General features: G+C 47.6%; 1 protein-coding gene across 1 annotated transcript in view; it reads left to right on the forward strand.

Moving 5' to 3' along the window:
• Positions 1 to 1,114: 1,114 nt before the first annotated feature.
• Positions 1,115 to 27,658, forward strand: part of LOC149372630 (sodium- and chloride-dependent glycine transporter 1-like) — a 143,894-nt gene continuing 117,350 nt past the window's right edge. The window contains exon 1 of the mRNA XM_089567159.1: positions 1,115 to 1,251. Coding sequence (XP_089423285.1) covers positions 1,207 to 1,251 — 45 coding nt within the window. The 5' untranslated portion in view covers positions 1,115 to 1,206. The remainder of the gene's footprint in view (positions 1,252 to 27,658) is intronic.

Here is a 27,658-nt window from a genome sequence, read left to right on the forward strand (position 1 = left end):
TGCACTGTTCATTTATCAGTTCTGCCTGTTGTTGTTGCGACTGAGAGAAGGATGAAAAGAAAAGTGCACGGGCCTGCCGACTGGCTCAAGCTGAGCCACCACCGCTGCCACGTGCAGATAGAAGAAGAGTTGAAAGATAAGAGGAAAGACTAACAGAGAGAGAGAAAAGACGCGCGGCGCAACAACCGCGTCCGCCGAAGCGGGCGCTGGCTGAAAAAACAGATAAGCCTGTGGCTACAGACAAAATTATATTATTCTCAACGAACAGTGTCTGAACGCTTCTTGGAGCACTCGGTTGGGCAGCCGACAACAGGCCATACGAGCGCACACATATATAGAAAAAAAAACCTTTCACATTCAGTGAGGACGTAAGGACTCAATTGCTTCCTTTTATTATTACATAAAATGTATTGTAAGGTTACATTCTGAATAATTCGCATCCGATCTGCCGCGTGTCAGGTGCAGTGGCTGCACGCCTGCCAGCGCTCCTGCTGATCAAGTGTAATGGCAGGTGCGCGACCAAGTAAAGCGAGTAGCAGGCATCGCTAATACTGTCTATACGTCTATCCAACACGCATCCGCTTTGCTAAATGTCCCTAACCAAGACATCGCTTTCTCCTCTTCGCAGCGACTTCCTTATGCCGCTCTGTGCATAAACACAACACGCTCTGTGCAGCCAGGGAAGAGTGTGTACGTCCTGTGCCACTGACCCTGACGCGTACGAACAACGCGACGCGCGCCCGCCCGTCCCAGAAAGGTTATAAACGCGCGTACACCGGGGAAGAATGTGGCAGTCGAAAGAGCAACGTGCGAGCCCCTTCTCCCGCGGTACGTTTCTGGCTTCCGGTTCCCGTCGAGCGGCGCCCGCTGCTGCTGAGTGGAATCAATAGGGTCGTCTTGGTGCCCACGCTGCCGCCGGTGGTGGTTTGGTGGTGGACGGGGTGGCCGACGCCGTCGACCACGTGTCCCCCCTCGCTCCGGCAGACAAGCGCTCGTACCAGTCGCTCCGACGCCGGTGGTGTGCAGGCCGCGACGCTGCTCCGTTCGCGCGCCCCTGCTGAATACTTAAAACTCCCCGGGGTCTGCTCGGCGCTTTACCCCCCCCCCCCCTCCCGCTCCCCCGACAGACGGGCCTCCGACTCCTCTGCTGCGCTGACCGGCGATTAGCACCGTTGTTGTCGGCATCTAGGCAGCACTGACAACACGATGACTCGGAGCGGCAGGGAGCTGGCCGTCCAATTCCGAATTGTGGTGAGTGAGAAGTGGTTTTTCTGGCTTTTTTTTTTGTTTGTTTGCGGCGCTCCGGTTCCAGCTTTTCAAAGTTTAAAGAGGTGGGTGCGTGATGCTGTGTTCTTTTTATGAGAGGGATGCAAACACAGAGGCGCAAAACTGGAGGAACACTGGTCACTATTTCCGACTTCTGATTGCGCTTCTAGCGTTTGTTTACATTATGCTACTTGGCACTGCTAGCCCCGCAATAGTGTCGCAAGCTCAGAACTAGACCGCCAGAACTCTTTTGTTTTCTGTCTTCTACGGAGATTCTTTTCAAGAACTATGCATGCAACGTTCCGCTCATGTCCTGAGTCTAAAAAATACGAAAAGAAAAGGGGGGTTAGGAAGCAGAACAAGCGTAGGTAGGCGATGTTAACGAAGCATATGTGAGAAACTGCTTTCTTGTCCAGTACTACGAGAACGGTAATAAGGAGTGGAAGAGGGTGGGCCAGTCTATACAGATAGCGCACATAAATTCTGTTCTTCACAGAGGGTCACCGAGATAAAAGTACATCTCGTGGCGATGAACAAGCATTTCAGGTTGAAGGGGCGGTATTGAAGCGGATGTGCAGGCGCAATGTAGGCTTCTGAAGAATAGCAACATCTGTAAGCAAATAAGATGTATGGAACCACTGAGCCAGCAAAATGAATACGCGAATACAAGCAAACAAGAAATTAAATGTACTATTACGAAGCAAATCACACTTTATTGGCGGAGTTCTCATCAAAGCTGCCAATTCAGTTAAATTTCACTTAATAGAGCATAGTGAATCGCACAGGAGTTGTACTTTATGGACTGTTGTGCACTGGACTCTGGCTGGCCCAGGCATCTGAGTAAACCCTCGTTGAAATTAAAATGTAAAATATTATTGTATTTGTTTTTATTACTTGACAATTTAGGTCTACGCTACGCAGAAGCTAATACACAGTACTTCACTGTCCTGCACTTGAAGCAAAGTTCAGGTAGTGAATGTCGTCTCTAACGTAAGGTGACACTTCATTTATTCGGCCCAATCTAACCACTGTTACTATATTTACCATCGCATTTTCTTATAGCATCGACTCTGGCCTGCCCCTTTCGAAAGAGAACCTCTTTTAAGAAAACTGGAATATTTCCAGGTGGACCTTTCGTTTGTTCATTCGTTCTTTCTATCGTTCCTTCTTTCTTTATTTACTTGTTTATTACCACCTTTTGTTTTTTTTCTATCTTTCTTTCTTTCATTCATTCCTAATTCCATTACTTCATTCACTAATTCATTCGTTTGTTCATTAGCTTGTTCGTTCATTTTATCCCTTGTTATTTCATTGTTTCATTCTTTCTCTCTTCCTTTCTTTCATTCCGTCGCAGCTCACTGACGACTCAGTGCTCTCTGTTCACACATCGTTAAGGGCAAGTCATAAAAGATTGCTGTAAATAAATGCAAATTAAATGATACGACATGTCCCTTTCAAAACATGCAACCACAATCATGGGTTTAGTAAAATCATTTATAATTGATTTTTGCAAGAAAAACAAAATGGAAACTTTACTTTCACGAAGACCTGTCGACCGCGGAGATTATCAAATTGTTCAAAATTAGGAACTCACTTCTAAGTGATCATATTTTTTGCCAGCTTTGTAAAAAACGAAAAAGAAAGGCACAAAACACTGCAACCGTGTTCGTATTCACGAACAGCGTGCTGCATAATGGTGTGGCACGGGACGATAAGCTGTGATATTTAGCAACGAGCACGAAAAGTTGCTTTAATTTGAGTTTACTGAGAGATTTCGTTATGCCATTATTGTGGTGAAAATTTAGCGAACCAGCTCGTATTCGCGTATACGAGGGTTTAATGTTACGCGAGAGGTGAACTGCATAACACTGTTCGAACAAACCAGCCGACTAGGTACTTTAGCAACATAACTTTACTAATGTCAGTGAAATTATGCCACCGTGCATCACACAGTACACTGGCGTCTTGCACTCGTCGTGTCTTTACGAAAAGCTTCTGGCGATAAGGTGACGTCTTGCAGCACGACAAAGACATAATGGATTCCTCACTCGCTGAAAGCTGCAAAGAGCGGATTTCAGGGTAAATTATAAACGGCTCACTTGAAGCGCCCTCACTACTGAAGAAAATGTGGAAGGACACAAGAATCGGAAACTGGCATCAAGATCCACTAAAAGCGCTTCGGGAGTATACGGAAAGTATGTACTATTAATATAAATACTAACTCGCATTTCTATGGTGCTTACTTGTATTATGTACCATTGTCTCCATCAGAAAGAATTAGCAGGATAGTTCCACGCACTTGTTTACACTCTTCCGGTCTTCGCTTACTGGCTGCATGATATAGAAATCACCGTTGTCCGAACGACAACAATGAGTGTTGATCCCTTGACCTCACTCCAATTAGCGTATTATTCAAGCAGTCAGTATATTAGCGGAACTATCAAGCAGTCAAAATAGTCCGGGCTAGCATATTGCTGTACGTACCTGAGACCACACAGCTTAAATTAATTGCCTCATAGAACACTGGGAAAGACTGCCTATTCCATGGTGTCTCTTACCTGATCTCGTTTCTAAAACACACGAAATAAATCGACATTTATTTTTGTAGCCTAACTTGGTTCTTAGCTACCTTAATAAAAAAATTTTCGCTCGGAGCACAACAGTCTACGAGGGGTGCCTACATAGGGCATAAGCAGATCATGGAGTTAAATTTCGAAATGCGCTTGTGAGTTTCAAGCCTTAGTGGCCGCCTTTTTCCGCCTTTCACGGTTTAGCGTATTCAAGCGCAAATCTGTATTTTCTATTTAACCTTAGCTGTGATAATTTTCTGTGCCTTTAAATCAGATGGGAAACGCATAACCTGGTATCGTATTGTTTTTAAAGCGCAGAAAATGTCGTTGTAAGGAGAAGATTCTGCATCTCAACAACATTTTTGTCTCACCGTTCTTTTAGAAGGCTTTTGTTTCGTTACTAATTCATTATAATTTGAATGTGTCTTCGAACAACGCTTAGTCGTCAACGAATCGCAGTTACTGCACGTCCATCATGTCTTCGATGTCTTCGATGTCTTTAAAACTTCTATGTCGAGATTCGTGCGGCCTATTTATACATAGAAATATAAACATAGTCTCTCTCGTGTTCAAGAGCAGATGTAAGCATAAATGCGTTGCATTGTAGGAAAGGCGTTCTATCCGCGCTCGGGTATTGGAAAAGTCTTTTGGCACCTGGATGAGCCTTCAGCCGCTGCTATTCGTCGACCTAGTCAGTGCACATCGTCTCCTCGGCCACTTTCATGGTTTCAGGCGCCGTCCTCAACCATTGCTCATCCAGATGAATAGCGCTCTCCGCGTCCCGACCGCAAAGCGTTTGGAAATGCGGAAGTAACGAATGATAGATGACGTCGACGGTTTTGTATATGCAGTGCCAGAAACTGCCGATTAGAACACAACCAGTAGCAGGCAACGGCGATGACCTAGGGTTCTAAGGCATACGGAAACGAAGGTACACTGTTTCTGCTGGTAATGGTTGGAATTACAGTCATGAATATATCGTATGGGCAAATTCTTTCTTCTGTAAAACGTACGCACGGAAATTTTCGGAATGTTTCTAAGTTGTTTGGTCCCAAGTTCGGCCTCTGGTTCGGCGACACGTTAGACGTCAGACGTTAGCCGTGAATGGGAAATAAAAACGCTTCATCTTTATAAATCGAATTATCTTTTTTAGCAATGCAAAATTCCGAAGGTTCCTTTTTTTTCAGATTTTAAAAGTGCCTATTTTTAATTGCATTGCGTTCCTCTCCGTCTGGCTGTGGGCCATTGATAGCAATGTGCAAGTGGTTTCTAGCAGCACAGCTCTAGCAATTTTCATTAAGTTGCAATCTTAATTTAACTGCACGAATTCGTAGAGCATCACCCAAGTATCTCACGCTAAAGAATGTAATCTAAATTTCTACTCGTGTCGACAGGCACCAGGGCACCAGGTGTGGTGTCTTCACCACCTTTTTGCGTTCACCAGGTCTGCGACCTTAACCCTTCCAAAAGACGAACAATGGCAAAAGGTGGAGAGGGGGAGGTGGAAGCTGAGAACCATTTACTAAGTCTATAACTATACAAACTTGGACGCTTTGCATAGAGAACAAAAATATGTTGGCCTTTGAGAGTTGCGCCCCAAGCAGCCACTTTTCACTTGCCACTCCTAGGCGTCCAAACCTGGAGCTTTAGGCCAGGCGCGTCCGTGTGGGCCCTCTGGCCTTCTTTCTGCGGCGACGCACAAGCCCATCGGCGTCGGTCGCACCGTCGGCAGACTCCTCGGTGCGTGTGCGGCATCGTCATTGCGTGGCCGGATCGACCCGCTCGGCAAATGAGCGTGCGGCGCTGTCTAGCCGTTTTTATTCTTGCACGCGAACGGGATCAAAGTGGTAAGCAAGGAGGGGTGGAAGGGCAACGCCGACGGGGCTTGCAACAATCCCCCGCGAAGGGATTTGGGCCGACCGCCGCCGCCGCCGCCGGCTAGACGACGGGAGGGCCTCAGCGAGGGGCCGCCGTCGTAGGTTTCCCGCTCGATACATGACATCACGGACATTTTCAGAGCGCTTGTCCCGATTCGGACCGGACATCATTAAGAGTGCGTGCGGAAGCGTGTGCGTGCGTGCGTTTCCACACGTGTACGCGAGAGAGGGCTCTCTTATTTGTAGCTTAATTTTGCGCCTGAGCATATCAATATCTTTAAAGGAGTATGGGTGAAGCCGTTCATTGTCAGGGACGCAGTGAGAGGGCGCGTTGTGCATTCATTCGCACGTCTTTAAATAGCCCAAAGGAAACGGGGATGAATTAATAATACGTGCGGGCTCTGAGTACATTGCATAAAACTAGGAACCCAGGGAGAGAATTCGTAACATTTCTGTGATAACCTATCACAGATTTGAGTTTTTTTTGTTATTTTTTGTGAGTTCGAAACCATTTGTACCCCATATAGCCTGATGGCGTGCGCTTGAACGCAGATTAACCATGGAGAGGTGTTACGTGAGGGAATTCCTGAATACAAAATACAGCCGCATGTAGCAAAGCAGAAATCTTTATGAATGAGAGATGATACGAAAGTTAGGGCGTCGATCATTTCTTTTCTTTTTTTTAATTAGCCGTTGTGCGCAAAATTGTATTTCTCTTTTACCGGTTCGTACTAAAGATAACCCATATGCACGCATATATACACTCTATTATTCAGTGTAGTTTATTAAGACTGCAGTAGTCTCTGATTACGCGCAGCTAATAAGAAAACCGGAAACCGGGCGGCATACGCGCTTTATCTTACGGCATCAAGTGCCCATTCAATAAGCTAAAGTTGTTGCGTTGTATTTCCTACCGAGATTGCTTCATTTTACACTGTTCACCAAAAGAGCATCGTTCCGAGAATAGTGGAACTTTTTTTACAGTCGATTCTTCATTTTTGTCCAGAAGTGGAGCGGGTGCCAAAGCGGACATGAGATGACCACAAGAAAAGCCCGAATACGAAGTCGCTGTGGATTAACGCAGCAGTTTTTTTTTTATTTGCCTGGCCTCTTGTCTGTGGTATCATTTACTATCTTTCTAGATCTATGCCACGTTTGGGAAGAAGTCATCCAGTATGCATGAAAACTCGTTTCTGAATTCTGGCTTCAAAAATTAAAGCGGCACTTACGTCTCCTTACGTGCAGAAGTGCGAAAGCATTTCAAGTTCCGTTGCCGCCTCTGTTTCTTCACACCGTTACGCTCCAAGTTAGTAGCTAATTAAGCAATATTTTTTAATTATTAATACCTATCGATATCTAGTCATTAGCCTTTTGTTAATTATTAATCAATGAACATTAATATTTTGTTGTTTGTGCAATTCTGGATGAATTCGTAGCAATTCAGCAATTTCATGAATTACTCGAAGTGATTAGCGATATATATGCCTTATTATTTAATTAAGTCTCTTGTTTAGTAATTATGTCGTCTCATCTTTGCATTCATTCATTATTAATCATTACAAATTGTAATGACACCCTTATCGAAAGTTTATAAGGACACGCTTGGTCCACAGTTCCTGTCCACAAGCCGTGGTGAGAAATCCTGTCCTCGCCACTCATAAGGAAAAAAGATGTGTTCGCCTCAATAATCGGACGCTCATGTTGGCCTTCGTTGCCTTAGCGCGTTATACCTGAAGCAAAGTTCACAGCTCCACAGTCTGCAAACAAACAAAAATAATTGAATGTATAGAACACTCAAAATATTCAGCTAAAAATAAGAGCACTGTCGACTCTTGAAGCGTCCACTTTTGCACCATCGACCGCTGAATGGTCAGCTTTACGCTGCTGTGTTTCCCTACACGGACATCTCTTCGCTGATTCTTTTTTTTTTTTTTACTGCGGAAAAGTGTAACAAAGTAGGCCATCTTCCACCAGCAACGAAAAGTATGGTTTCTTTATATCGTTCCTTCTATTATATTTTTTTTTTCAACTGGCGTCGGACCCTAACCATACACTCCCAGACAGAGCACGTCTTTTGTGCTCACAGTGTTGTCGCGGTTCATTACGGTATCGAGAGAGAGTCGTTGACTCCGTGTTCTCTATTCCTGTCCAGATCGATGAACGAAACTTAGGCGGCCCACCTACGATCGGCGTCCATTCGACACAGGCGCTCTCGTTTCCCAAACCATCGCGGGAGAAGACGGTCTGACCCGTTTTCTCTTTTCTACCTGGGTTCGTGTATCCCTTCTTGCTGAGGGCGCAGCGCTGAATGATGCGTGATAACGGGCTCGTGGGTTTACTTGAGCGCCGCACAACACCGTTTGCTGTCCTCCGTATAGACGGTACTCTTGGTAGCATTTTTTCTGGGGTCCTTTCTTTTACATAATTGCTTTCGGCTGCAACGCCAGTGGCCGTTACTTCGTAGGATTGGTCATGTTGCGGTTGTTTTTGTTTAATTGCTCTCTCTGATTTTGCCGTCCAGCAGCAATAACCGGAGGTTGAAAACATTGGCGTGCTTCTGTGTGTGCGCATAGGTGGAAGGAAGGGGGGGGGGGGGGGGGGGGGTATGTATATATGCGATCAGTCGACTGCTTCAGAATTGTCGATAAGGCAGCAAATAAGTACGCACTGTGCGCTAGAGAAAAACAGCACTGGCATCAAGTAGTGCACAAAGGTGAAAGGGGCTTATTAATTTCCCGCAGCATCCTGTTACCAGAAGTCTGCGTGGACATTGTATTGTGAGCCATTTGTATATCCACCGCGGAGACGAACGCGACTGCTTTGCGTTTTCTTTCCGGCAAGACGACAGAGCCCAGCCGCACACCGAGCCTAGAAAGCGCCGAACAAAACCGGTTATCCTTATGGCTTAAAACTTTATATCGCAGCGAAAGCCGTTAGGTCATGTACGGTCTCACATATTCCTGTACGGAAAGCAGAATTATACGAACTCGCTCATTAGCGCTTAGCTACTCTTCTGTCTCGTTTTCACGCAAACATTCATACAACAGCATTCCTGAGGTATATCTTTACAGCGAAATTCTGGCAACCACCTCTGAAAGTACCAGCGAGTCACTCAGACAACGTAGCAAACGATGCGGTTCAATGCGCGCAAGTCCTTCTTGGATTAGTTCACTGCGCCGCCAAAGCGTGGCGTTGATTTCATGAAAATCATCAATAACAGCATTCGCTGTAAAAGCTTATTTAAAAGTTAGCATATTCCCGTGTCGAAGGCATCCAACCGCCGTTGCAAATGTTCGAATGGCTAAGCCTGCACACCTGAACAAAGAAACTTACAGTTTGGTCCGTCGCCGATAGTAGGCGCTAGCATGGAATGCTTTGAAGCACGGACCTCGTGACTATAAGACGAATCGCAGAGCCTGTTAGCTGGACTCTGTGAACAGACATCGGTAAAGTCTCATACGTGCTTAGGCCGTAGTTCGCGCGTTGTTCTTGTTCGGCCGCAGCGGCACATGCGCTCGCATAGAGCTGCCAGCGGTTAGCGCTTACTAGAGGGTTCCTCTGCTGTGACAAGACACGCAGGTGACGTTCCAGATCCGGAACCTCGCATTGAGACTCGTCCACCTGCTGTGCGCAGGTGCTTCACCATCCACAGCTGATCAGCACGTTTAGCCGCAGTACGAATGTAGCCGGCATGAAAAGTGGCGGATGATGATGGTGGCGATGATAGCAGTGGTAATGGTGGTGGTGATGATGATCATGCTGATGGTGATTATATGTGCTGTTTCCCTTCTCGGTGAATGGGGAAAGCCGCAGCCGCAACTGGACATTCACGCATTAAATACTTACCGTATTTTTAACATTACAATCTCTTGTCCGCGCAGTGAGTAGCACGGTCGGGGCTACTAATACAAGGGTCGTTGTGTCGATTACCGAGTGCACAATAAAGAAAAACAGAAAAAGGACTCAGTTGTCTAGGGCAGAAGGCTCCTGCTCGCTCCGCGCCTCTCTAGCGTGGTTCGAATATGGCTTGGTGCGCTCTAAAAGGTTTCTTGTTTGTTTTTTCACTATAAGGCATATTTTACTGAAATTTTGGAATTCCTCAGCCGTCGGCGTAAACCCTGCGGCGATTTTTGTTTTTAATATACGAGTAAGATTTTCGTGAAAAACAGCTAATTGTCCCCTATATAATGCTCCCGATTTGCCAATGATTACCCCGTGTGCAAGAACCTAGATAGATGGCCTTGATGAGTACAGAGAAAAAAATAAATAAACTAAAAGGATTTCATGCTTGGGATTTTAACAGCCCGATGAAAGCAAGCAGAATGTCAGTCTTTGCCGAGCGGATGTCAGCCGAGCTGTGAAGTGGCCAGCCGACACTGAAGCGACAGGTTCGCCTGCCGGACACTGCAGGCGTCGAGTACCATCTCGACTCGGACACCTTTCTTTTTCCCGACGCAGACCCAACAAGACAAAGATCGCTTTGCAAATGAGGCACTGAATCTCTGTAGTGCACATTAAACTTATCCGTCAGTCGAGAGGCTGCACCCGAGCAAAGTGACTTGGAGCTCATTCCGTGAGCGCACCTATTCGCTGTTGTCAATGCTAATGTCCAGTGCTCATGACAGCCATCATCTCTATTCTAGACCGCGTGCTTCACTGAGTCTCGAGTCCGTCAGTGCTACAGAGTACGGAGTAGACTGCGGGTTGGACGGCTAGCGGTGAGTGAGGTGTATGTGTAAGATGTGGAAAGGCGAGAAAGCTCTTGGGCTTTTGACTGAGCGATATAAACTTGACAGCGATGAAAAAATTGTGGGGACGATTGAGTCATTCTTAAGTGGTGAACACCTTAAGAGTGGAACGATAGTTTTACATTTCACATTTGTCGCAGCTCTGTAGCAAGTTCTGTCTGTTTACGTCAGTTTCTTTGCAATTCTCGGTCCATCAAACACCGTACTCGGACCGCTAGCTGCACCAGCAGGTATCCGCTATGCCGTTACGGTGCCGACATTTGCATATGTCGCAGTTTATTTTCTGATTTTTTATTTCGATTCTCTATCTAGGCTGCTGTCTAAAAACTAGGTTACTCACAACTCAGTGGGCAGGTTGGGATGACGTTATAAGGTGAGGTGACCTCTCTGGACCGATCATTAATTGCCACCTGCCGCGCTAGGCAAGTTGTGGCTAGGCAAGCTATGGTGATTTTTGAGGATAGGAAATGGCGCAGTGGCTGTCTCATTTCTCGGCAGGCAATGAACCGCGCCTCAAGTAAAGGGAGGAAGGTTGTAAGGAAAGGCGTTGTAGAACGAGAGAGAAAGAGAGAAAAAAAACTCAAGAAGAACTCTAGTTTGGGCTAGCTGGTTCATGATTCAACAGGAAAATGGCGCAAAAGACGTGGACAAAAGAGACAAACACGACAGGAATGGCGCTGGTCCTGTCGTGTTTGTCTCTTTTGTCCACGTCTTTTGCGCCAGTTTCCTGTTGAGGGAGAGAGAAAAAAACTTCATTACGGCAAGTGTGTTTAGACCCCCCTTGGGTCCCTGGACCATCGCTCGGTCCCACACTACGTCTGAACGTTCATGTGGTGTTTGTTCATGACGTCGGCACCCCGAAACACCGCAGCAAGCTGCGATGGCGGGTCCACAGACGAGAGCACGACCTCCCAGTCCTCTCAACTTGATAGCGCGGGCTGTCCCTGAGGGGGAGGATCAGCAGGGCAGCCGAAAAGGATGTGGGATAGTGTGGCGTGAGGGTCGCCACACAAGGAGCATGCAGGGGAGGTGCCACAGTAGTGAGATAGCAGCTGAGGGGATGAGAGAGAGCGGGTCTGGAGGCGTCTCCAGATGATCTGTTGGGAGTGGGTAAGGGAGGGGTGTGGAGGAGGATAAGTCCGACGGTCCAAGCGGGGCATTTGCGTGAGCTCTGCAAAGGTGTGCGCCCGTTCTCTCGATAAGCCTGGACCGAGGCCGTCCTAGGCCCGGCAAATCAAACCTCGGGCCAATTTATAGGCAGCCTCGTTTCCTGGATTCCCAGGGTAAGCCGGCACCCACTGGAGCTCTACCCTGCGTGGTAAGTTTTTGGTGGGGGTGTTCAATAACTCCCAAGCAGGGGCGTGAATCCTGCCTCTCGCGAAGTTGAACAGAGCCGTTTTGGAGTCGCTAAAGAAGTAGTTTGCATTGGAATGTACAAGGGCTAGGCTCATGGCGGTTTCCTCTGCCTCCTCAGACGTAGAGCCCGAGGGAAGGCGGTGTTTGAGGGGCTGTGCTAGGGCTGGCTGGTAACCAACTGCTACAGCTTCATGCGTTGTGCATGCGGCGTCTACCCAAGTGGCGTCCTGGGCTTGTCCGTAATACTTGTGAAGGGCCTTAGCGCGAGCAGTGCGGCGACCTATGTGGTACTGGGGACGAACATTCCGAGGAAGGGGTTTAACAACGAGGGGGGTATGAATGTGTCGAGGAATGGCTGTAAGGGACGACTGATTAACGGGAATGTTGATGCGAAGGGAAGCGAGGATATGCCTGCCAATTGCGCTCGCGGCAAGTCTTAGATACTGTGTCTGAAGGTGCGTGTCTACTAGTTCCTGAAAGGTGTTATGCATGCCTAATTCAAGGAGTTTGGCTGTGCTAGTGCTGCGAGGTAGGTTTAAGGCTGCCTTGGTTGCAAGACGAATCATGGCATTCACTCGATCTATTTCCATGCGGTTCAGCTTAAGATATGGGGAGGGGGGGGGGGGGGTATAAAATGCGGCTAAGTGTAAAAGCATGCACTACTTTCATGCTGTCCGCTTCGTCTAAACCTTTGTGCAGGGAGGATACGCGGCAGAGAAGTTGCAACACGGGTTGCGTGGAGGCCTTGCGTGTTTTAAGGGTATGATCGTTGCGTCCGGAATCTAGAACTATCTAGTTCGATCGCGGAGTGTGAAGACGAGGAAAGAAGAAAAAGAAGGGCGCAGGCATTCCAGCCGCTGTCTCGTCCCACAATGCAAAATGCCTTTCACTCAGTGTTATGTCCGATTCATACGCACAATGTTTGCATAGTTTTTTTTTTTGTATTTGATGTCAAAAACGGCAGCCCAAATTTCAGCAGCACTTTCGCAAATATAGGAGCTCTTAATTTTTTACCACTCTAGTTATTAGTGGTATTGTTTTTATGTTGTTATCCCATCCCATGTTTTTATACGACGACGCTCGAGTACGCAAACAATTTTTACTTGATGCATTTAAGGTTCCCTTCATGCAGTAAATTCTGCGTCGTGAGCGTAGTCGGCGTTGTAAGCGAGAAATCCCCAGAGAAGCAACATAGGTGGCCCACCTAGACCATGGGACCTTCTTGTGTCATCTCCGCTGCCCACCGTATTGTGAGCAAACTGACCACCGTGGCAGTTAATGACTGGTCGCGAGTGGTTGCTCGGGAAGAGCAACTTGGGTTTCGCAAGTCCCACTGGGGGCAGCCCCTGCCATCGCAGAGCAGTGGCGCATCGCTTAACCACTGCACCACTGCAGCAGGAGTGCTATGAGGACTCCTAGGGATCTATATATGGAAGGTAGAGAATGATTAATTCTGCATATATGGGCACTGCATGTATGACGTCATGCCCTTAAGGCGGAGCTTAAGTGTCCCCTCCAATTTTTGGCAGCAAGAAACCAATATAAAGTTGCGCATTAAAAAACTGCCAAGCGCAACCGCAGTGTGCTCCCGGCTAGCTTTCATTTCTGTCGCAGAGAGATTGACAAGTATACATTTTTAAGCGCTCCAAATCTAAGATTACTAACCATGTTAGGATTTCTGACCACTACCCTGAAAGATCGCTCGCGGAGCGCTGCGGCTGCTGCCGGACGAGAGTGGAATGAGCACAGCTCGTGTAAGTGGCTCCGCACAGTATCTCGACATGTCGCCGGGAGGAGCCGATGGCTACTACTCACGCCATGAGCAGAGGTGTCGTATACTGGATGGAGGCGCGCTCGCGTGCTACAGGTCATAACGGCGCAGGAAAGAGTAAATAAAAGAAAAAAAAGACATGGTCGCGAGGCATCGCACGGCGTATGTTCGGGACGAGAAAGGGGAAAATCCCCCCCCCCCCCCCCCCCGAGCCTACAACCAAAGCTCGGGATATTGAGGGATGGGAGAGTACCTCCCGTGCTCCGTTCTTCCCATTTTCTGTAAGCGCTGTCTCATTTAGTGTTTCCTTTTCTCATCCGTTCGGAGACAACGTCTTTGAGACAAGCTGTCTGAGAGAATAAGAAATCCTTCATTCCTTTTCTGTGTTAAACTTCGCAGCTACAGACTCGAAGCGCTGTGCGCAACTGCTGCAAACATGCCCCCCCCCCCCCCCGCCACAGCCATGTGTTTTATCAGGACATATTTTTTTCTTCTTCTTCATCCTCTTTATAATGGCACATACCCACGTGTGGGAATTCGCCAAGGTATAGTGGTATAAGGAAATTTTCATAGGATTACGACAAAATATCGGAGACAAACGTGAATTTTGAAAAATGTATTCATGAAAAACGACAGGAGAATATTTGAAGTGAAATAAAGAACATTTTGGTGAAAAAAAAAGAAAACTTCAAGACTTTTAAAGGAGTTAGCAAATCAACCTACCAGTTTCAATTATGTTATCATGGAGATTCCCACAAATTGAACCCAATGCAAATCCTTTGGCGCTCGCACCAAAAGATATCTGCCTAAATCTTTGTCTACTACTACCGCTTCATCCTCTTCATCTTCCAAGATTACTTGGATAACACTGATAACCTATGCTCCCCCTCGACGTTGTCGTGTGTGCGGTGCACGGTATTAAAGGCATAGGAGGTATGTCCTCTTATTGTAGTGAGCTCGGTCTTGGGCACGTGGAAGCGTTGCCGCGACAAAGTACGCATGCAGAAGTGAGAGGAAATTTTGAGTGGGAACACTGTAGGACACTTATGCGTTGAAATAACCAAATCATTTCTTCTAATTCGATTGTGTTTACTTCTAAGTTCGTTTTGTACGGCATCATGCATCTCGGGACGGTACAGTTGTAGGCCAATTGGTAAATAGGGACGCGAAACCGCATAAGACGCGGGCAAAGGGGCTGTGGACAACACAATGCGGCCTTGTGTTTTCGCACCACCTCATGTTGTCCACTGTCTACGTTTTAAGGCGAAAGACATTAATGGCTCGTACTTGCGGCCATGGCTCTGTCCGTCCGTCCGTTACATCTGAAGTGAAAGTCATAACTAGTCATTACTAGTCACAAGTCATAATTTAGCTAGTCATTAACCAGAAAAAATACTAAAATCTTGTGCACGACGAGAACCGAGCGACCATCCTTCCGTTCCATAGCCGAGCGTGCTAACCACTATGCTATGCCGACTTTTTCTTCTTTCTTTCATGGTATTTATTCTACAAAGTTATGTACAGAAAGGATGTATATACGTGTGTGTGTGTGTTTATGTGTGTGTGTGTGTGTGTGTGTGTGTGTGTGTGTGTGTGTGTGTGTGTGTGTGTGTGTGTGTGTGTGTGTGTGTGTGTGTGTGTGTGTGTGTGTGTGTGTGTGTGTGTGTGTGTGTGTGTGTGTGTGTGTGTGTGTGTGTGTGTGTGTGTGTGTGTGTGTGTGTGTGTGTGTGTGTGTGTGTGTGTGTGTGTGTGTGTGTGTGTGTGTGTGTGTGTGTGTGTGTGTGTGTGTGTGTGTGTGTGTGTGTGTGTGTGTGTGTGTGTGTGTGTGTGTGTGTGTGTGTGTGTGTGTGTGTGTGTGTGTGTGTGTGTGTGTGTGTGTGTGTGTGTGTGTGTGTGTGTGTGTGTGTGTGTGTGTGTGTGTGTGTGTGTGTGTGTGTGTGTGTGTGTGTGTGTGTGTGTGTGTGTGTGTGTGTGTGTGTGTGTGTGTGTGTGTGTGTGTGTGTGTGTGTGTGTGTGTGTGTGTGTGTGTGTGTGTGTGTGTGTGTGTGTGTGTGTGTGTGTGTGTGTGTGTGTGTGTGTGTGTGTGTGTGTGTGTGTGTGTGTGTGTGTGTGTGTGTGTGTGTGTGTGTGTGTGTGTGTGTGTGTGTGTGTGTGTGTGTGTGTGTGTGTGTGTGTGTGTGTGTGTGTGTGTGTGTGTGTGTGTGTGTGTGTGTGTGTGTGTGTGTGTGTGTGTGTGTGTGTGTGTGTGTGTGTGTGTGTGTGTGTGTGTGTGTGTGTGTGTGTGTGTGTGTGTGTGTGTGTGTGTGTGTGTGTGTGTGTGTGTGTGTGTGTGTGTGTGTGTGTGTGTGTGTGTGTGTGTGTGTGTGTGTGTGTGTGTGTGTGTGTGTGTGTGTGTGTGTGTGTGTGTGTGTGTGTGTGTGTGTGTGTGTGTGTGTGTGTGTGTGTGTGTGTGTGTGTGTGTGTGTGTGTGTGTGTGTGTGTGTGTGTGTGTGTGTGTGTGTGTGTGTGTGTGTGTGTGTGTGTGTGTGTGTGTGTGTGTGTGTGTGTGTGTGTGTGTGTGTGTGTGTGTGTGTGTGTGTGTGTGTGTGTGTGTGTGTGTGTGTGTGTGTGTGTGTGTGTGTGTGTGTGTGTGTGTGTGTGTGTGTGTGTGTGTGTGTGTGTGTGTGTGTGTGTGTGTGTGTGTGTGTGTGTGTGTGTGTGTGTGTGTGTGTGTGTGTGTGTGTGTGTGTGTGTGTGTGTGTGTGTGTGTGTGTGTGTGTGTGTGTGTGTGTGTGTGTGTGTGTGTGTGTGTGTGTGTGTGTGTGTGTGTGTGTGTGTGTGTGTGTGTGTGTGTGTGTGTGTGTGTGTGTGTGTGTGTGTGTGTGTGTGTGTGTGTGTGTGTGTGTGTGTGTGTGTGTGTGTGTGTGTGTGTGTGTGTGTGTGTGTGTGTGTGTGTGTGTGTGTGTGTGTGTGTGTGTGTGTGTGTGTGTGTGTGTGTGTGTGTGTGTGTGTGTGTGTGTGTGTGTGTGTGTGTGTGTGTGTGTGTGTGTGTGTGTGTGTGTGTGTGTGTGTGTGTGTGTGTGTGTGTGTGTGTGTGTGTGTGTGTGTGTGTGTGTGTGTGTGTGTGTGTGTGTGTGTGTGTGTGTGTGTGTGTGTGTGTGTGTGTGTGTGTGTGTGTGTGTGTGTGTGTGTGTGTGTGTGTGTGTGTGTGTGTGTGTGTGTGTGTGTGTGTGTGTGTGTGTGTGTGTGTGTGTGTGTGTGTGTGTGTGTGTGTGTGTGTGTGTGTGTGTGTGTGTGTGTGTGTGTGTGTGTGTGTGTGTGTGTGTGTGTGTGTGTGTGTGTGTGTGTGTGTGTGTGTGTGTGTGTGTGTGTGTGTGTGTGTGTGTGTGTGTGTGTGTGTGTGTGTGTGTGTGTGTGTGTGTGTGTGTGTGTGTGTGTGTGTGTGTGTGTGTGTGTGTGTGTGTGTGTGTGTGTGTGTGTGTGTGTGTGTGTGTGTGTGTGTGTGTGTGTGTGTGTGTGTGTGTGTGTGTGTGTGTGTGTGTGTGTGTGTGTGTGTGTGTGTGTGTGTGTGTGTGTGTGTGTGTGTGTGTGTGTGTGTGTGTGTGTGTGTGTGTGTGTGTGTGTGTGTGTGTGTGTGTGTGTGTGTGTGTGTGTGTGTGTGTGTGTGTGTGTGTGTGTGTGTGTGTGTGTGTGTGTGTGTGTGTGTGTGTGTGTGTGTGTGTGTGTGTGTGTGTGTGTGTGTGTGTGTGTGTGTGTGTGTGTCAGCATTCACATTTCTGACGAGCCATGCGGTCCCAACACGCCAGCACACGACATTTAACGCTCCTGCTCAGCGACCACGAGGCGCCCCGCATCCTAACATTCTCCTACGAGCGTCCCCCTTGACAAGCCACGATGCTGCTCCTTACGGCAGCGGAGTCGTAAGGAGAAGTATCTTCAACCAACACGTCTGGACTTGTCACAAGAGGCCAGACAGCGAGGCGCCGTTTCCTCCTCCCCCGGACGCCAGCGCGCGCGGCAAGATTTGAAGCGGTTGGCCGCGCGGTCGCTGGTTGGTCCTTTCGGAGTGCCGCCTTTGGATTGGCCAGTTCGGAGCGGCCACCGTTCCTCAGGCTATAAAAGCCCCACCGCTGCAGCATGAGGGAGAGACGACCGGGAGGCGCCGACGATACGAGACGCGTCGGCGAGGCCCTCCCGACTCTGCAGATCCGCCGAACCTCCTACGTTTCAATAATCCAGTTATCTCATTCTTGTATCCTTAAGTTTTAAATTAAACCTGTTTTCTTAATTCGAAAAGAATCCGGCCACTTCTTGCTAACATGGCGCAGCCGACAGGATCTGCAGAGGCGTCACCCGTGAACGAAGACCGAGCCGACAACGTGGAGCCCAGCAGAACGCCGACGGTGAGCTTGGAGTCCCCGCTCATTCTGTCCCTTCTGGCATCGGCAGCACGCAACGCACTGACCACCTTGAAGAAACGGCAACTGGTGGAAGAGCTCCGATGCCGAGGACTTTCGTGCAGCGGCCGCAAGGACGACCTCGTGACGCGGATCATGGACGACAACGCTCGCCGCCAAGCCGAGAGGGCGGAATTCGAAAGACTGCTGGCCGAGAGAGATCATCTGCGGAGGCTTCTTGCTCAACGACAAGTGTCACACGATACGAGTGACAGCACGGACCAGCAGCCACTGTCGACACAGGTCAGCAACGAAACGGGCTCCCTACGACACGACGGACCCCGCGCCCCTGCCACGGACACTACGGTGCAGCACACGGTGTCGCCGCAAGCGGGCCACGAAAAGGGCTCCCAACGACACGACGGACCCCGCGCCCCTGCCACGGACACTACGGTGCAGCACACGGTGTCGCCGCCAGCGGGCCACGAAAAGGGCTCCGAACGACACGACGGACCCCGCGCCCCTGCCACGGGCACTACGGTGCAGCACACGGTGTCGCCGCAAGCGGGCCACGAAAAGGGCTCCCAACGACACGACGGACCCCGCGCCCCTGCCACGGACACTACGGTGCAGCACACGGTGTCGCCGCAAGCGGGCCACGAAACGGGCTCCCAACGACACGACGGACCCCGAGCCCCTGCCACGGACACTACGGTGCAGCAGCCGGTGTCACCGCAAGCAGATAACGAAACGGGCTCCCAACGACACAACGGACCCCGCGCCCCTGCCACGGACACTACGGTACAGCAGCCGGTGTCACCGAGATCGAGCCACGGAACGGGCTCCCTACGACACGACGGGCCCCGCGCCCCAGCTACGGATATTACGGTGCAGCAGCCACTACCGACACGAGTTGGCCACGAGACGTGCCTCCAACGACACGGCGCACCTTTCGCATCTGCTGCAGTTACTACAATGCAGAAGCCATTGCCAAGACGAGCTGGATCATCCATAAAACCAGCACCTCGACGAAAGCGCGGCAGGATGCAGAATGATCCAACAAGCCCGACTCCCTGGACCACGAAACGTTACGAACGAGACAAACACGGCAGTCCGCATAAGTCGTATCACGTCCCCAGGTGGAAACGACGACGCAGTGGTATCGGTGAGCATCACGGTACAAGCCCGACTCCCAGTACCAAGAAACGAAACGAACGAGACAAACACGGCACTTCGCACAAGTCGCATCGTCTCCCTAGATGGAAGCGAAGGCGTATGGTAGCGAAGGCGAAGGCGACTTGGCAGCAGCGGCAGCAAGCCGTGAACACCATTTGAAAAACTGCTCTTTTGCAGTGCCGTCTACTTCGAGGCCCCACCGAACGTGCATTCGAAGCGCTGCGTCGACTTCTGGCTCTACATTTCACGGATCCGCCCCAGTGACGAGGGATTTCCTGGCAAGAAGTCATCTGCACATGCGCACCCAGCCAGCTCGACCCAACAAAAAGCGGAGCATCTTCGGCCGCCCGTCACTTGGCAGCAGCGGCAGCAAGCCGTGAACACCATTTGAAAAACTGCTCTTTTGCAGTGCCGTCTACTTCGAGGCCCCACCGAACGTGCATTCGAAGCGCTGCGTCGACTTCTGGCTCTACATTTCACGGATCCGCCCCAGTGACGAGGGATTTCCTGGCAAGAAGTCATCTGCACATGCGCACCCAGCCAGCTCGACCCAACAAAAAGCGGAGCATCTTCGGCCGCCCGTCACTTGGCAGCAGCGGCAGCAAGCCGTGAACACCATTTGAAAAACTGCTCTTTTGCAGGTTAGTAAGCGTATGTTTCCATAATATCTATTTTAATAGTATTTATGCTGCTGCTGCTGCTGCTGCCATTTGCTGCCATTTGTTGACATTTGCTATGCTTTTTGCATTACTGAGATTCCTTTTGCGAGTACTTCTGTACACTTCAAGCAATGTCTGATTCCTGTAGCACGTGTGATGTGATCATCTCTGAGGATGAGCCATTTGTGGAATGTTCCAAATGCGAGAGCAACTATCACTTTGGAAAATGTGCTGGTCTTACTGAAAAGACCTTCAAATCGAAGTATGAGGCCACAAAGAAAGCGTGGCAGTGCCCATCATGCAGAAGTGCAGGAAGTAGCAATACATGTAGTAAAGAGAGTAGTGGCTCTGAAACAGATATCAAACTTGCGCTCTTCTCAATTAACCAAAAGCTAGAGCGGCTGATGCCCCTGGCAGAAAAAATTGAAAGCATGGAGGAGTCTCTTAGCTTCATATCTTCGAAGTTTGATGAATTTGAGCAAAAGGTCGGCCATCAAGAGGCTGATATCATGGACCTAAAGAAGAGGATATCGGAGCTTGAGAAAAAGGATGACTCAAATCAGGCAGCACAAGATCAGTTTGAAAAGGAGATACACGATCTTGAATTCCGAAGCAGGCAGCTGAACTTGGAACTGCATGGCATACAAGAAGTGCAGGATGAGGATCTAACAGTCATATTGAATAACGTGGCTGATAAACTTCGAGTGCCTCGCTTGATGGAATCGGAGATAGCAACTGTTCATCGACTTCCCGCTAAACGTGATAAGACGCCAGGCATCATTGTGCGTTTTGCGAAGCAAGCTACAAGAGAAAACTGGTTGAAGAATAAGAAGAACTTAAAAGATAGCGACCCGCCCATTTTCATGCAAGAAAATTTAACACGCCGAAATAGAGAACTGCTTCAGGCAACTAAAGTCTGTGCCAAAGAAAAAGGCTATAAGTTCACTTGGTATGTCAATGGAAAGGTTTTCGTTAGGCGAAGTGAGGGAATGAGTGCCATTCATGTGAAGGGAAAGAGCGATTTGGATCGGCTATAGCACTCAGCATGGTATCTTTCGAGTTTCTTCTTGAAACATAATCGAAATGCAGCAGATGTATTATCTGCCGAGTGACTTGAACCGCACTGCTTCGTGTGTTGCGCTGACAACGCTTAACGCTATTCACCTGAACGCACGCTCTGTAAAAAACAAGATATTGTGTTTAGAGGAGTTCTTTGGCGAATTTTCATTTCCTTTTTCTTTGATCATGCTCAGTGAGACTTGGAGCACAGATGATTCCGACGTTTTCAGGATGACCAATTACAAAACTTATTACTTGAACCGCTCCGGCCTCCGGGGGGGTGGAGTGGCTTTACTGGTGTCAGATGACATTGAATGCGACAAGTTGGACTCGTACAGTCTTATTACTGAAGATTTTGAAGTGCTATCAGCCTGTACTGGCAGGTTCGTGTTTTCGGTTTGCTATCGTCCACCGAAGGGAAATATGGTTAGGTTTTTGGAATTTTACGACTGTTTTCTTTCATTTATAACAGATAACAAATACACTCTAATAGCTGGAGGTGATTTTAATATCGATATGTTGAAGGATAACTCCTCTACTAGAGACTTTAACGCAGTCTTGGCCTCGAACGGATTTATCAATCTTATTAACGACCCAACAAGGGTAACACAAGAAAGTGAGTCACTTCTTGATCTGCTGATTACGAACACTTCCCAACCGATAGTTGAGTCGGGCGTAATATCATGTGCGATCAGTGACCACCTTCCAGTGTTTGCATGCATAAATAAGACTAGACTGGTAAAGTACCGACAGGAGAAAGCGAAGTACCAAAGTATAACCAATGCTACCCTCAATTCATTTCACAGTTCACTAGAACAAGTTGAGTGGGATAGTATTGACGTTACCAGTGACGCAAATGAGGCTTACGATGAGTTCCTCCGAGTATTTAAACAGCTCTACCATTCCTCTTTCCCGCTAAAAGTGCGTGCAATAAAGCGTAAAACTCGCAAACCTTGGATATCTTCTGAGTTGCGCCAAGAAATTAAAACGAAAGACAAACTGTACAAAATCTTTTTAAACACACGTTCAACAGATGACCTAAGCATTTTTAAGAAATACAGAAATAGATTAACAAAAAAGCTACGTCTCGCTCGTGCGGAATACTTCGCGACATTTCTTGAAATTAAAAATGGTCGCCACGATCTGTTGTGGTCAAGGTTGAATTTCTTACTGAGGCGTGAGCAACCACAGGCTGCCCCGCGGGCTTTAAAGCTTGATAACAAAGATGTATCCGGCAGAGAGTTGGCAGATGCCTTCAACAACTTTTTTACCACTCTTGCCCATAACACCCCGTCAAGTGATTTCCACACCTATTTTAGCTCTTACAATAGGGACACAATATTTCTGAACCCAGTTACGACAGAGGAGGTTATATCAGTCGTACAAAGCCTAAATAACAGCCATAGCTGTGACATTGACGGCATTCAAGTGAGGCCTGTCAAGCATGTTATAAGAGTTATTGCCCCTGTTCTTGCAGATATATTTAACTTATGCTTTACTACGGGCACATTTCCTAAAAAAATGCAAATAGCCAAAGTAACGGTTTTGTATAAGAAAGGAGACCGCAATGATTTAGGAAATTATAGACCAGTATCGATACTCCCAATATTCTCGAAAGCTTTTGAAAAAGTTCTCTATACACGGTTGTCTGATTTTATTGATAAACATGACCTTTTGTCACCTAATCAATTTGGGTTTTGTAAAAATAAATCCGCCGAGTTAGCACTACTCGAACAAAAGGAATATATACTAACACAGTTTGAAAATAAGGCCTTTGTTATTGGTGTCTTCGTGGACTTCTCGAAGGCATTCGATTTAGTAAACCACAGTGTACTCCTGAAAAACTTGGAGCGTTGTGGTATTCGTGGACTGGCTCAAATGATCCTGAAATCATATCTTTCGCATAGAAAACAGGCTGTAAGCATAGACAATGTGACATCTGAACTAAAACTTGTTACTTCTGGCGTTCCCCAGGGTAGTATATTGGGACCATTACTTTTTAATATGTACCTAAATGATATCTCCAACATTAACTCCGCCGCAAAATTTATTATCTACGCTGACGACACTAGCATCTTTTTTACTGGAAATGATCTTGATCTCCTTGTTCGGGAATGCAATGACACCTTGAGTGAATTACAAAAGTGGTCCGAATCCAGATACATGCGTATAAATGAGAAGAAAACAAAAGCTGTCATATTTCGTCCTAAAAACAAAGTACTTCCTTCCCCCATCGAGATTAAACTAAACTCACGACGTATAGACATAGTTGAACAATTTAAATGCCTTGGAGTAGTTTTTTCTTCCAGCATGTCTTGGGAACACCACACGGACCATATTGTCACGAAACTGGCTCAAATAACCGGAGTCATAAGTCGGCTCAGATACGTCATTCCAAGAACAGTAAAGTTACTCCTCTACAATTCACTTTTCTACTCCTATTTAAACTACTGCCATCTAGTGTGGGGCACAGCTACGGTTAGCTGTCTTCAGCGTATCTACATTTTTCAGAAAAAGTTCCTTCGTCATGTTTACAATGTCCCCTGGGACTCGCCAAGCAAAGATCTCTTTCTACAAAGTGGTGTGCTAAAAATACACAACTTGTATAAATATCGCTTGAGTGTCCGGTTTAAACTCGAAACACGTAGAAACGTAAACCACATACGTAAACTAGCTGAACTGCATACCCGAGATGCAAGCTACACAACAAGGCATGCGGAGACGTGGATAGTCCCGACCCCACGGTTAAACTCGGGTAGAGAACGCCTGCAGTTCACTCTTCCGTCCCTGCTAAACGCGTATATTTATAATAATTTTGACCTTTTCAGTTCGTCAAACAGGTCTTTGCGTGCTTTGTATGCTAGCATGTAGAATTTTTGTTTTGTGTTTTTTTTTTCTCTCCTTTGCTTTCATTACCTGTGTCTACCCAATGTGAATATTGTGTCAATATTGTATAATGTTCTTTCGTTTTCTCTTGTATTGTATACTTGTTATCACCTTCTGTATTAAAAGTCTTGCTGTCAAGCTGCTGCCAAGCGAAAGGGGGCTGCGGCTTAGTCAAGCTGTTTCTCAGCTTTTTCTGCGCCTCCGCTGTCTGTATGTTTACAAGGCAGAAATAAAGAATTTGAATTTGAATTTGAATATTCGAACGAGCTGGACGCAAGCCACAAGATACGCGGGGAAGAACGCCCAGCACGCCCAAGAATTGCTGTCGACAACGTGCGCCTGAGGACAGGCGCAAATTTTGGAAAGGCCGTGTCAGCATTCACATTTCTGACGAGCCATGCGGTCCCAACACGCCAGCACACGACATTTAACGCTCCTGCTCAGCGACCACGAGGCGCCCCGCATCCTAACATTCTCCTACGAGCGTCCCCCTTGACAAGCCACGATGCTGCTCCTTACGGCAGCGGAGTCGTAAGGAGAAGTATCTTCAACCAACACGTCTGGACTTGTCACAAGAGGCCAGACAGCGAGGCGCCGTTTCCTCCTCCCCCGGACGCCAGCGCGCGCGGCAAGATTTGAAGCGGTTGGCCGCGCGGTCGCTGGTTGGTCCTTTCGGAGTGCCGCCTTTGGATTGGCCAGTTCGGAGCGGCCACCGTTCCTCAGGCTATAAAAGCCCCACCGCTGCAGCATGAGAGAGACGACCGAGAGGCGCCGACGATACGAGACGCGTCGGCGAGGCCCTCCCGACTCTGCAGATCCGCCGAACCTCCTACGTATCAATAATCCAGTTATCTCATTCTTGTATCCTTAAGTCTTAAATTAAACCTGTTTTCATAATTCGAAAAGAATCCGGCCACTTCTTGCTAACGTGTGTGTGTGTGTGTGTGTGTGTGTGTGTGTGTGTGTGTGTGTGTGTGTGTGTGTGTGTGTGTGTGTGTGTGTGTGTGTGTGTGTGTGTGTGTGTGTGTGTGTGTGTGTGTGTGTGGAAAACCTAGGTAGGCGCTACGTGGCACAAACATGGGGCAAAACATAACAGAACTAAAAGGCCGGCAAGGATATACAGAGCATCAGGAGAGGAAACCAATTCGTTAAAAAGTCAAATTCTTTGTAAATGTCCGTTACCTGCAGAAACATTCAGCTAAAATTAATTCTGGGCGAAACAACAGGTTCAATGTTGCGGTCTTGCATGCGCGTTTTCCAAAAGCTATGAAGTCCAATCAGAAGAATCATATCATAGGGTTTAGAGTCACGTTGGGAAACAACAAGGTAGCGCACACTGTAGGAATTTAGGAGAAAACCTTTCTGTAGCGTCCTCTGCAACACATCTGAAAACAAAATCGCCTCTTTGCAGTCTATAAAACAATGTTCAATTGTTTCCGTCGCATTGCGCAAGCGGCAGTTTACCGAAGATGAAAAAATGTTTTTCCTATCGAGCCACGTGTTGACAGGTAGAGTTTCGGTGTGTAATTTATAGAAAAATGTTTTGGTGCAAGGAAAAATTGGCATTTCACGCACTCGCTTTAAAACATCAGGACCCATGAGCCCAATGTAGACAGAACGATACAGTGGGGGCGGGAAGAGCGTCGATATAAAATCCCTGTACAGAATTTTGCGTGAAACAGGATATAAGTACTCATTTGAAAACCGAAGTGTCAAAAAACGCACGGAGGCACAAACTTCCTGCATAAAGCCTAGTAAACGGGAGCGTTCAGTAAAATTGGAAGAAACTACTAAGTTCGGAAGTAGAGTCATGAAGTTGACCTGCAAGAATGCTCGAATAATCGGATGTGAACAATCACGAAAAAAAGAGAAACTGGCAACCAACTGTCTCACATACAGATGCTCTAGGCCCAGTCCTCCTGCACAAACAGGCCTGAAAAGGTTATCACGCCGCATGGGCTCAAATTTGGAAGACCAAAAGCTACGCCGACTTCCTGCAAACGCATAGGCAGTTCTCCTTGTCTAGCGTAAGGAGGCTGGAAAGCGTTGCGGGAAAGGTTTTTGCCTCATCCAATTTTTGTATCTTTTTGTTTTCAGGCTGTAAGGGCATGCAGAAAAAATCACAGGACGGTTACAAAGTTGTAACGCGAATAATACATCTTATGATCGCGGAGATGGATTTCATAAAGACAGGTTTAGAGCATGTTTTCCAGAATGTGGTGGCTTCCACCATGACAGATCAACTACAATCATCATAACCCCAGGCGATCGAAATTTCCGGAGCCCTCCACTACGGCGTCCCTCCTATAGCCTCACTTTGGGACGTTAAACTAAACCGTTCTGAGACGCTTTCCTTTCCTTTCGAACCAAGACAAACCTGCCGTCAATACCTGTCGTTTGCATCTTCTAAACGTTGCCAACGTTTAGAGGGGAATGTTCGTCAGTACTCCCGGCAATAATAATTAGGTTCCTGTTAAGGGAAACCTCAGCGTAGTCCGTCGACGTTGTGTTGAGATGCTCCGGATTGGTCAAAAAGGTGGATACATCACAGGTGGAGCAGCGGAATTTTAAAGGTGATTAAAATATTAGAAAACTGCTGATTAAGGAGTTGCAACATCACTCAAACGTCATTAGGACATTCAAGTATGTGAAGTAATTTGCGCTGAAATAAAATTGATGTCATTAGTCTGGAATCGAAGCCCTGACCCTTGGGTTGCGAGGCAGGCATGCTATCCCCAGGCGGCGCAGTCACGCTCATGCGGTGTGGTTAAAGCGAGGCTTTATGTCTGCGTCGTGGGTCTTTCACATAATGATTGTGTCTGTGAAAGAAGAAACAGTGTCCGTGTCTGCGTACGCAAGAAAAGCCCTCTATGGGACCCATTAATGTCATCGGGTCAGATATAGCCTTTAAAGGGGAGATTAAGTGTCCCCCAAATTTTATTGGTCAGTTTTACCCGCTATCCCTTAAACTTTTCCAACCGTGTATATGAGCAACTCCGTAATTATGTATCAATCAAAAATTTTCTAGCATCTCGTCGATGTCTGAGCGGTAATGGTGACAGTAGCAATCCTGGAAGCCAGTAAAATTTATAAGATTTCCACTTTTGAAATCGTTGTGTTTGTTTTTCTCTCTACGTCAGCGACTACTCCACTATCTCGTTTGTCATTTCCCCAGTTTGTCTTTCTTTCCCTCTGCCCGGTTTTGAGTAGGAGATGTGCGCTAATCCGAGAAGCCGTTCTCCAGTTAATCTGACTGACACTTCTCTATCTTTGCTTTTTTTTGCCTACATGGGCGTCCGGAAGGGCCGCCCCCCCCCCCCCCCCCCCCCTGGAAAAAGTTCTGCGGACGCCCATGTTTGCATATTTCTACTCCGTAAAACATAACCATGTCTGCACGCTTCCTAAACCCCGCAGCTTTCAGAGTTTCCACCGCAGCTAGGCACGGTTCAAGTGCGATTGACCATTCTCCGGCCTTGTATACAGCGACAGATGGCCTCCATTGCATACCGTTTGCCTGTGATGTCACCCACACTTGGCGTTGTTGCGTTGTGTCTGCTCCGGTAGCGGACTCAACGGGTAGCGAAAAACCAAGTCAGAAGTCGGGCTGCATGCACTAGGGCATCGGGGTTGACGCCGATGCAGAGACGGGTCAAGGAAGAGAGAAACTTAGCAAAGATTTATTTACATAGCGATCAAGGATATTTCGGTACTGAAAATGAGCACTGCGGCTCCTTTTAAAGGGATCCCTTGTCCCTAGGTCCCTGGTTGGGGAATTTAGCTCGATTAAAAGCGTCCAATTATTGTAGTTTAGGTCACGTGTACAGTCTTCGGGAACCGCCCACCAGGACGTCCCCGACACACTCTCACCACATCCGGCAAAATGTTGTCCCGGCCGTTCTTGCAGCAGTGAGGAC

Source organism: Amblyomma mixtum, chromosome 1 (genome assembly GCF_055824585.1).
Source record: "Amblyomma mixtum isolate Tamu chromosome 1, ASM5582458v1, whole genome shotgun sequence".
Classification (NCBI taxonomy): Eukaryota; Metazoa; Arthropoda; class Arachnida; order Ixodida; family Ixodidae; genus Amblyomma; species Amblyomma mixtum.